General features: G+C 43.1%; 1 protein-coding gene across 1 annotated transcript in view; it reads left to right on the forward strand.

The window, feature by feature from the left end:
* Window positions 1-11,910, forward strand: part of klf13 (Kruppel like factor 13) — a 29,149-nt gene that overhangs the window by 16,597 nt on the left and 642 nt on the right. Inside the window, exon 2 of the mRNA XM_056451765.1 lies at window positions 1,752-11,910. This exon is cut by the window's right edge and continues 642 nt beyond it. Coding sequence (XP_056307740.1) covers window positions 1,752-2,077 — 326 coding nt within the window. The 3' untranslated portion in view covers window positions 2,078-11,910. The remainder of the gene's footprint in view (window positions 1-1,751) is intronic.

The raw sequence follows: 11,910 nt of genomic DNA on the forward strand, positions 1-11,910 counted from the left end.
TTCTCAAATCTTTTATAGTAGGGGGAAGGGACCCCAGCGAAGCTGTCGTCCCACACATAAATTTGGCATCACGTATATGTTTCGTTTGAAGTTTGTTTTCCATTGGGGCCTTAAGGGGAAACCACAAAACAAAGGCAGCAGCAAAAAGCTGTCTGGATCTCTGTGTACTTTGCCTGTTCTGCCTAATTTAACCGAGTAATGACTGAGATGTCTGGCTCGTTTTATGCCTTTTCAAAAATTATGAAAACTGCAGACATTATAACCTATACGCTATTCAACGGTGGTTTCGAGACCATTGTGGTGGTGCAGGAAAAACAGCTGTCGAGAAGCTGGTAAAGTAGAGCTGTTCTCACGTTTGTGGGGGAAGACAACCAATGAAATGGAACTAAAACACAAGCCGTATCTGACATGTGGGCCCTGTGCGCACAAAGAAAAAAAGGGCGTTGGTACTGCATCAGCTCGTCTCGCATGAAACTGCGAGGAAACCACACCGAGATATATGGTCCCATCTGGCTTTGGGTAGATTTGTGTCAGAGCCCACTTTTATTGCCTGAAGGGGAAGGGGTAGGGTATAATTTCCCATGCTTTTGGCTCACTGCTAGTTGTGTTTGAGTACAAGCTGGGGCAGGGTACTATAGTAAAGACCATTAACCTGCCTAATTAAACTCACTGTCTGGCTCTGCAACATGTGGCGGTTGTGGAAGTAGGGTGGGAGGGGAAGGCCAAATACTTTGCTAGTCTGCCAGTTCCACATAAACCAGCGAGTATGTGTTTGCGTGTCCATCAGTTATCTCAATAATGAGTCAGAAAATCCCATAAGCCTCTTTTGGAGCAGTCAAAGTGATACATGTCCCCCTAGTATTCTCATGATTCTCCAATTAGCATGATGCAATGCTTACTGGGCTGGAACATATGGTTCATTTTTAATGCAGTGCATTCTTGGTTTAACGTGTGGGCTTTTCACCCAGCTTAGCGATTGTTAAAAAAAACAACTTTTTTTGCAGACTTTTGCTTCTATAGGAGAGGATTAGCACGCTCATGAGCCGCTTCTATACAGTTGTGCCACATCAGGTCTTTCACATCTGGTTAAAGACTGCTCATTTTGGGATTTAAAAGCCAACCATGGAAGGTAAACCCCTGCGTGACCTGGATCTGAATTGGTTGGGTCATCCACCATTGTTTTAAACGTGAACTGATCTAGATTGTACGGCAGTTTAGCTGATGTAGTGTGTGACTTTGGATTCTGTGGGACCTCTATGGGACTTTGTGTTTCAGGTACACCTTTTCCCTCGCTGAATGCTATGTGTTAGCATATCATGACTAACCACAGAACTGGTTCTAGATCTGTGCGAAAGAGCATTTTTTACAAATGAAGCATGTCGGCACGGGCTTAATGGGGGCTATGTAGAATAAAACAGGCCACAGTAGGACTTTGTGCTGAAAGGAGTTCATTGTTCACATAGGGGCTGGAAAAAAGAGCTAGGTTCACATCAGTTGGCACCACCGCCCCCATTTAATCACTGTTAGTGGTGCATGGGGGTGTTTATGATGTGGTCTCCTTAACACCTTGTTTTTTACCCTTTCAAAAATAGATTCGATGCAAATCAAAATGTTCCCAAGTACAGTTGCAACTTTTTAATTGTTGATGCTTTTATAGCTTCAGTGACCCTTGTTTTGAAAACGTCTGTATGACGAGTGTGTGTAGTAAATACTAACAGCTGTGTGTTCTGCTTTCTCTGTGTTTGTTGCAGGTGAGCGCCCCTTTCCCTGCACCTGGCCCGACTGCAGTAAGAAGTTTGCTCGCTCTGATGAGCTGGCACGGCACTATCGCACCCATACGGGTGAGAAGAAGTTTGGCTGCCCCCTGTGCGACAAGCGATTCATGCGGAGTGACCACCTGATGAAACATGCACGCCGTCACTCTGACTTCCAGCCAGCCATGCTGAAGAGGCAGCACGGAGGAGGAAACGCCACAGTCTCGAGCAGCATGCGTCCTGGCTCCCTCAGCGATTACAGTCGATCCGACGCCTCGAGCCCCACCCTTAGCCCTGCCCTCAGCCCAGCCAACTCGCCTTAACCTGGCCGCACTTTCAGCCCACAGCGCCTGGGTCTCCAGGCTGATTTTTATTTTCTTCTCTATCCATCTTTTTCTTTTCCCAAAAAATTGCTGGCGTAACAAGCGCCTAGGCTAAACCCCGTCGCTTGCTGTGGTGTACTGTACATAACTGCTTCTCGTAGTGCAATTTTCTTGTGCAACCCTTAAAAGAGGAAAAAATACACAAAAAGAAAATGCCTTTCCCACATGGCAATATTTACATGATGTACCATATGTCTGTATTTTTATAGCTTCTGGCCACAGCCTCTTTCCATTATGTTCTTTTGCTGTTTCTTTCATATACCCCCCGCTCCATTCAAGTGAACTTAACAGTTGAAAGGTTTGACAGGTAAAGATGTTCCTTTTTTATTTTGTTTTATTTAAAACGGGTGAGGGAGAGGGGCAGACATACACCTCAGGATTCAGAACAGTTTTTTCTCCTTTAATACTCACATTGACTGCACAATACAAGCATCACTTTACTCTGAAATTCAACAGAGGTTGAATTTTGCGCCCTGCTCAGGGATGGCCTTGTTAGCTTGAAAGAATGAACATGATGAAGATAAACATACATTAAGAGACAGCCTTACACTCGGACAAAAGGAAGCTTTGCACTCTTTTTTTTTTTTGAGGTGGGGGGGGTTGGTTGGTATTCACACCATGGGAAGCAAATTCTGGGTCAATCATACTCTATATTAATGTTATTGTTTTTTTTTTTAAAGAGTGTCAGAATCACTTGCTAGATACGAAGGGTCAGGGGGTAATTCTGTCTTAAGTGACTGGAAGTGACTTTATTTGCGACGTTGCGATAACCCTGTACACACACAAACACAGTCAGAGCTGTGCTGGCCTGGGTCCATGTTTGAAAGGGAATCCTCTCAATATAGCTTGAATGTCATGATCGGTCCTCTTTTACATGCTTGAGCCGCCCGATGAGGAGAACAGACAGGACCACTTCTCTCAGTGGACTAAGCTAAGCTCCCCTCGAAAATTTGGAGGCTGAAGTTTCAAAGCAGCTGTTTCCTCAATAAAAACAGCACATTCATCAACTTCAGGGTTTTTCACTACAGTACGACACATTCAAAAGGGACTCGTCTGGATCTATACGCCTACTTCAGACTCAAAGATAAAAAATAAGCACATGAGCAGAATCCACCAAAGACCAAGGTGTGAATGAGAGAACAGAGAGGTTTTTTTTTTTACTCTCTCCAGAGGAAGACGAGGGGGAGGGAGGGATGTTGGCATTCTCTCAGGTAACAGCAGAAGTCCTGGCCCTTTGCCCTCCGCAGAGCTCCATCTGCAGAGGCCCTCCACTTAGGAAACTGCATCATCCTACACAGGGCTATTCATAGCACACTAGCCGGGGAGACGAGAGCCATTAGAGCGGAGTTTTACGCACTCTGTCTAGCTCACTCTTCTGGATGAGAAGGAGTGGGTGTACGAGAGAGATGGATGGAGGGCCAGAGAAAGAAAGAAAAAAAGGTTAAAAGAACAAGATAAGAAATCCACACCATCCCAAGCTGCCATGCAACAAATTGAGAGGTCAAAAACTGCAGCTATATTTGAGTTAAATCATTGTGCTTGGCTAGGATTGATGTATAATTTCAATGACGAATTTACGTAAGATGTAATGGGTTGCATTTTCGGAAAGCAATGTAAGGACAAGTACAGTCAAAGAACTTGGCCTCGAATGATATAGCGAGTAGCCAACACCAGTTATGTCACCATTACCAAATATTGTCTGCATAATCAGCTTGGCCTATATATTGGTTTGCCAGATATGGCTGTTGGATGGATGTTTCCCAGTACTGGGTTGCAGCTGGAAAGGTATCCGCGGTGTAAAACATAGGCTGGATAAGTTGGCGGTTTACTTTGCTGTTGCGACCCCTGATGAATAAAGGGACTAAGCCGAAGGCACATTAATGAACAAACAAAGTTTAACAGGTAAAGAACAATCCAAGGAAAACGTTCTTGTACAATGTCCAAATTCATGTACATAAAGAACTGATCCACAACCTCAGGAGCTGATTGAGACGCACCCACTGTTGGCAGATAATCTTGAAATGACCAAATATTAGCAGACTAATTGACCTGGCCTATATATTTATCATTATCATGGCCAAGAGTCCTATCAAATTGCCAGATTAACTCCTCTTAACAACATAAGAGTCAAGTGCTTGACTAGGATTGATATATAAATTCAGTGACTGATCCAATATCATTATTTACACAAGATGTAATGGGTTGCATTTTTGGAAAGCAATGCAAGCACAAGTACATTGGCGTCAATGTACTTAGGCTTACAATGGCTTCAAAGAACATAGCCTTGAATGATATAGTGGGTAGCCAACACCAGTTATGTCACTGTTACCAAATATTGTCTGCATAATCAGCTTGGCCTATATACTGGTTTGCCAGATATGGCTGTTAGAAGGACTAATCTTAAAATGGACAAACATCAGCTGAATATTAAGCTGTGTTTTACAAAAGCCAGTGATTTCTCAAATCAGTTTAGGCTAACAGTTTTGTGAAATATAACATCATATTGCTCCATAACATAGGTCACAAACTTAATACCTGGAGGGCCACAGTTCTGAACAGTTTTTCTCCAACCCTAATCAAACACAGCTGATCTAGTAGTGTCTAGTAGTTTTGAACACCTTGATTAGTTAGATCAGCTGATTAGGGTTGGAGCAAAACTATGCAGAGCTGCGGCCCTCCAGGAATCGAGTTTGAGACCTATGCTCTATAAGATACTGGGTGCGCCTTAATCAGCTTCCTTGTTCAGTAGTCAGTGCACTGAGGAGTGAGTCAGCCATTTTAAGTGCCATCTCAAAAATCGCAAAATTCTTCCAGTGCACTGAAATGTTCACTCCCTGAAAAGTCCCACAATGCACCATGAAAATCAGATGCACATTATGCTCCCCTAATAGTAGGTCAGAAGCGCAAAACAGATTTAGATTTAACAAAAATGGGCGACAGTGGCTCAGTGGTTAGCACTGTCGCCTCACAGCAATAAGGTTGCTGGTTCAAATCCCGGCTTGGTCAGTTGCCATTACTGCGTAGACTTGGCATGTTCTCCCCGTGTTGGTGTGCGTTTCCTCTGGGTGCTCCGGTTTCCCCCACAGTCCAAAGACATGCGATGTAGGTGAAATGAATAAACTAAATTGGCCATAGTGTATAAGTGTGTATGGATGTTTCCCATTACTGGGTTGCAGCTGGAAGGGCATCTGCTTTGTAAAACATATGCTGGATAAGTTTCAGTTTATTCAGCGGTGCCAGCCCCTGAACGAACATAGTTTGACAGGTAAAGAACAATCCTAGCAAACATTCATGTACATAACTACCACAACCTAAGAAACTGATTGAGACGCAGCCACTGTTGTTGACAGATTATCTTGAAATGACCAAATATTAGCAGACTAATTGACCTGGCCTATATATTTTCTATCATCATGGCCAAGAGTCCTATCAATTTGCCAGATTAACTCCTCTTAACAACATAAGAGTCGATCACTAATTAGGTCACAGATTTACAACTCAAAGTGACCTAGATTATCAGAATGTCTGCGATCAGGTCAGGCTCACCTTGTGTTGAGGAGAGCAACAGGCCTTTATGTGAACAAAGAGCACTATCTGCAGGAGGCAGGAAAGAGGGGGTTGACCCACAGCGAGACAGATAAAGACGGGGGCTTTATCAGGAGCCGAGCACTCCAGCACAAGAAACACCCAGTCAGCTCCCTCTCTCCCTCCCTTCTGCGCTACTCCCTTCTCACCCGCCAACAGCATCCCATGATGCATTGCTGGAGCTTAAAGATGGAAAACGGCCTCGTCTGATTGGATGGCATCCAAGCAGCTGACTAAGGGGGTGTAATAGAGGAAGTTAAAGCCCAAATCATAACAGCTAACAGACAATAGGCATGATATGCTTCCAAATCAGGAGTTGAGCATGTTGGGAATTTTCAAATCAGATTTTATCAGTGAACCCCCCCCTCCCCATCCCTCTCCCCTCAACTTCTTCTCAGACAAGATCAGTCCTACTTCATTCACAAGCACAGGGAAACAAATGCACATCTTTTACCGTTGAAGACCACTGATTCATCAGTGTGACCGACCACTCATTACCTCAATAAACAGCTGCTTTCAAACTTGACTCTCGTTAAAAAAGAAGGGGCTTTAGGCATTACTACTCGGTTTGTACATATTCATATATACACATATCAACTGAACAATGACTTTGCCGTCCGTTGTGGGGATGACAGATCACCGTGAGAAACTGTCGACCAGGCCTTACTCGCTCAGGCGAAAGGCATACTGAGGCACCGCTATCAAAACTACCGTGGCGCTGCTGCCTCAATCCACTGTCTCACTTTCCCATACACGCCAAGGTGATACTTTTCTCAAGCTTTTCTGTGACAGTTCTTCGTTTTATATATATAAGCTCATCATTCAACACCAGCCATCTTCATGTGTCCCTTATTACTTGCACGTTTTCCTCCATGCCCGCTGTGGGGAGACCAGCATCAGAGTTGCCCAGCTGGATGTGCGCTCCAGGGCTTGAGAAGCAGGTGGGGAGGCCTGTGAATGCCAGGCCTTGTCCCCCCTTTATCCTTTCCAACCTCCCCCCCAACATCCCCCTTTGAGGGGCCTCTCTCATAGCCCTAAAAAAAAACCCTCCATAATCACGGCTTTCAGCTAAAGAAAACAGCCCTAATCAAAATAAATAGTGCCACGGCGGCATTATTTCTGCAATAAACCCACACGTAAAGCCATCTAGCTGCGGTCGCACCCTCCCCTTTCCCTTCAAAAGCGATGTCAACTTCAGCCTCCGTAATTTCACATGTCAGCTTTACTTCCAAAGCAAGCTTGTGTTCACTGTGTGCAAGAATCTTTACTTGGACGTAGACCTTTTCGTATATGTTGAACCACCTTTGATTGTGTCTGAAATACTCCCAAACTGCTGGTCGGGGAAGGGTTTTTCAGGGCAGATTAAGGCTGGAACCAATTTTCTTTATTCATTAGTTCCTCTTAAAACCCAGTAAAAACATTTCAAGGCTGGTTTATACTACTGCGTCAAGCGCACGCGTATGGTCCGGAGCTGCCTTTGCACGGTCGAATAGCCCTCGCCGAACCTGACCTCTCAGAAAAAAAAAAAAATTTAACTACACTTCACAACAACGTGTAGCACAAGCTCTGTGATTGATCGGCTTGGTAGTGACGAGGTGGGCGGTTCTGAGTGTCCAGATGGAAACTTTTGGTTTTACCTAATTTTGTTGTTGTACGTCCGCCAGTTCCCACCTCTAAATGAGTGAGTTTGAGCTACTTCTACATTAAGGTAGCTTTCAGAAAAAACAAAACACCTACGAAGAAACTTGACACAGTGGAACATAAAAACCTACTGCCACCTAGCGTTTCGGAAGTGTAATTGCAGAGCAACACAAGCAGCATGCAGAAGTATAAATGCACGGCTACACGCAAGGCAGGCACTGTAGGTCACGGCGATCACTCGGCGCAGAAGTATAAACCAGCCTTTAGGTGTCAATTGGAGAATGATTCAAGAACCCCCAAATCTTCGAGCAACCGAAGTCCCACACATATGGGTACTGGTTAGAAAGTACACACAACTAAATATATATTTTTTTCTTGACAATATTTGCTGAAACGAAATGTATTTTCACTCACAGCCCGGGTTACGAACATGCGTGCTTACGTTTCTGTATTTTTCACTGTACCGATACTACTTGAATGCGAAGCAAGACCATTGAAAACTGGTGGAAACATGTCAAGGTCATGACAAGTCAAACTCTACCTGCTTACGTTTCTCAGATTACAACCCATGGATGTACTCATTTCTCAATTTTTGTTCAATATTTTTCTGCATTGTTTGTGTGTTCAAATCTTAGCTGTTATTATTATTATTATTATTATTGATCTTTCTAGTGAAGTGTGTCAGTGTTTCATAAGGCTTTCTTTTCTGTCTGCTGCAACGATGCTAGTAAAATTGGACACTGAAAGACATTCTTCAACAATAATCAGACGTGGAAGTTAAACGATTGGTTTTATGTGAGAGAAAAAAGGGAAGATCCTGAATTCTCGAAAGCATCACACGAGACTGAATGTGATTCGCACGATCACGTTAACACAGAGACCACAGCATTGTGAGTAGATAGTCACGTTCATGGTTTATCGTTTTCTTTTTGTTGTTATTTAACAATTGCAGTTTCACCTGTGTGTTATTTTTTGTCATGTACCATCAAACTCATACCTCTATACAAATCGAGAAGGCTATGATTTCTTGTTTTTTGATGGGATTGGGGAGGGGAATTCGTTCAAGTCCATATCTGAAAGAATTGTACATTTAAAAGACAATATTTTTTATGAATTATCAGGGTCTTATGAGTCAGAGTCATCTTTTATGAAATTCATCTTCCAGCGGATTGCGTAAACCCACACTCCCAACTCATCGAGAAATGATTTGTGCACAATGTCATCTAACAATTTTGACAGCATTTGATTGAATCATTGGATCTTACATTCATGTTAGTTCAATAATGAGTGCCAAAGGCATCAGGAAGGTGATTTTATTTCATCATTCGCAGTGATAGGGAAGATAACAATGACCTTGTACAGTTTTCTATGAGTGACGTATGTTTTTATGTGTATGTAGCGGGGTGAATGATGTATTAGATGCGCAAGTATTTCTTATTTTCCCCTTTGGCGTGATTTTGATGTATTCTTCAGTTATGTTTTTCTTAATTTGTCATCGTTGTACAGAACAAATGCACATAGTGAAAACTCAGATATTAACCTTTTCACCATCCTACGTGAAAGCTCTACCATTCCAAAGGATTGCAATTACATTTGCTATAAATATGCTGCTTATATCCAACCAATGCATCAAAGCTTCGTTTCTTTATGTATTTATTTTGCAATTACTCTTCTTGACTGTGATGTATGTTTTACGTGACTTTTGTTACTAGTTCAATTTGGTACTCTCTATCTTTGCTGTCCAATTTGTCACCTATAAACTTCTACAACTGGTTCCTTTGCTAAAGAAATAGCCATGTATTGTTCTGATACGTCTAACCAGAACCCTCAACCCTGTAAGAACAGAAAACAGACAAGATGGCTTCCATACAAATGTGCAGTTATCAGATCCAATATTGTCTTCCCACGCAAAATAAAGGTCAGTTTGAATAACTGCTACTCTCGACGCTGATAAAAGGATGATGTTTTAGATTTAAGGTGCAATTGCCAAGGACGCTGTAGTGCCACGACCTTTAGTTTCGCCCTCACTTTTGGCATTGGGTGACTGCATTTAAAAGGCTTGTGTTGATTTTCTATTTTAAAAAGACATTACCAAAGGCTTCAGGATCAAAAGAATGAATGTTTGTCACATTAGTTGGTTATTTCAGAAGAATTCTTAAGTCTTTTCCCTGAACTGATTGACATCTTAAACATATATGAACTCTTTAGTTATGCACGTTTACTGGGAAACAATCAAAGTTGGCCGAGAGTTTTTAATATCGATATGCAAATCAACTGTTTGGTTGACCTCTCAAACATTCTAAGCCATTAAAAGGCTTTTTTATTCAGTATAGTCCAAGAAATACATATCTGTGAATATCAACAGACACTAGAAACTGCAGTCTTTAGTGCCCTTGTTAGTGTCCCAGCAATTCCAACATGAGAAGCAGGTTTGAAGCCTGCTCTAAGCCGGTCGAGTTAAACCAAAGGGATGACATTGGTGCTTTAATCTGTAAGGGAGTGACGTTTAGGAATGAGTTTAATGCAGAGTAAAAGGAGTAAATTGCACCTCCCTGTTCTCAAGAAGCGCACAAGCAAAAGATGCTAGACAATGTCATTAGCATTCTTGCTAGTGTGCTCATCTCCCATGCCAGAACAGCTTCAAATCGCACTCAGAGCAGGTCAAGTTGAACTAGGGGTGTTGTGTTGGTGCCGTGACCCGGATGGGAGGTAATAGTGGCCACCTTGTAAAATCTACAATAGTAAATGTACATTAGTGCAGTCAACACTTATCTTCCTGATCTAGAGAAGGGCACTAGAAAAAAATGGCATCTTTGTTAGTGTGCTCACCTCTCATGTACCAGTTTCAGACTGCACTCAATGCAAGACTAGTCATATTGGTGCCGTGACCCGGATCAATATAGAGGTTTTGGAGGGTGAACTAATGATGGTCATCTAGTAAAATCTAAGTCCGCCCTCACCACCCTGATGTCAAGAAGCACACATAAGCAACAGACACTAGAACTATTGGTGCAGTGACCCTAGTGGGAGTGGCGATTAGAGGGGAGAGTAATGGAGGCCAGCTAGAAAGAGCTGTGTGGGTAGGACTTACCCTCCAATCTCAAGAAGTGCACTAGCCCTAGTTCCCTTGTTTGTGCACTCACCTCCCATACTGGAATCACCACTTTGAATCTTATTTCGAGTGAATAGAACCAAAGGGTCGACATTACGATGGTTTAGCAAGGGGTGTACAGGCGGTCATCCCCCAGAAGTTGTATAAATACACCTTTCCCCTCAAATCTGAGAAGGCACACCATCAATGATAGCTGAAGGCTGCAGTCTTTAGAGTCCATGTTAATGCACCATGCTGGAATCGCTGGTTCGATTCCTGCTGGGAGCAGGTCAAACAGAACTGAAGAGGTTGCATTGGTGCTGTGACCCACATGGGAAGGTTTATATTGGAGACCAGTTAGAGCTCAGGTGTCAAATCACAGTTCCTGAAGGGCCGCAGCTCTGCACAGTTTAGTTCAGGGGTGTCCAAACTCGGTTCTGGAGGGCCGGTGTCCTGCATATTTTAGTTCCAACCTCAATTAAACACAACTGAACCAGCTAATCAGCTCTTTCTAGGTATACTAAAAACTTCCAGGAAGGTGTGTTGACGGAAGTTGGAGCTAAACTATGCAGGACACTGGCCCTCCAGGACACCCCTGGTTTAGTTCCAACCCAGCTACAACACACTTACCTGCTGGTTTCAAACAAGCCTGAAGAACTCAATTAGTTTGATCAGGTGTGTTTAATTAGGGGCTTAAAGCTAAACTGTCCAGAGCTGTGGCCCTACAGGACACCAGGGAGTGAGAGAGTAAACCTTCAGCATCCATGTTAGTGCGACTGCCTCCCATCCATCTCGAATCCCACTCGGAGCATGTCGAGTAGAATCTACGTTACACCAACATTGAAAACAACTGTACAGCATTGCCTTTATACTCTCAAGTTGTGAACGTCACGTACCGATAAAAACGACACTGTGTTTTTGCAGTTAGATGTTTCTCCAAAGATGTAGTGTAAACGCCATACGGTGATTGTGTATCCAGGTAAACAAAGAGTGATGTCATGGTCGTCTCCAGACAGCGACTTCAGAAATGATATTTACCCTAGTCATGCGCTAACAAACATCATTTAGGTTGAGGTTTGCGTAATGGTACCCTCTTTGAAATGGTGGATTGAAGTCTTAGCCGTGGCTTAGGTTTGACTGTTGTTTATGTTTCGTCTCTTGCTCCGCTCAGGAGACACAAACTGCTTTTGAGGGCTGTGGTCACTTCTGTTAGTCTGGTCGTCTGACGAATTGTGAGGTTGGCATAGTTCAACCCTCACTCCTGTAAAAAAAGTGCAGGGCGACCATTTGTCTCTAGATCTAGCATCTCAACGATCAAACCCAACCAAACACTGAAATTCATTTCAAATATATATGCCAACATTTTGCCCAATCACAACCCTACTTTGAATAAATCGGACACTGTGAAAGCCATTTGGAAAGTCTGATTGCGACTTTCCTATATACACGAAAATCA

Source organism: Danio aesculapii, chromosome 25 (assembly GCF_903798145.1).
Source record: "Danio aesculapii chromosome 25, fDanAes4.1, whole genome shotgun sequence".
In the NCBI taxonomy this organism is placed as follows: Eukaryota; Metazoa; Chordata; class Actinopteri; order Cypriniformes; family Danionidae; genus Danio; species Danio aesculapii.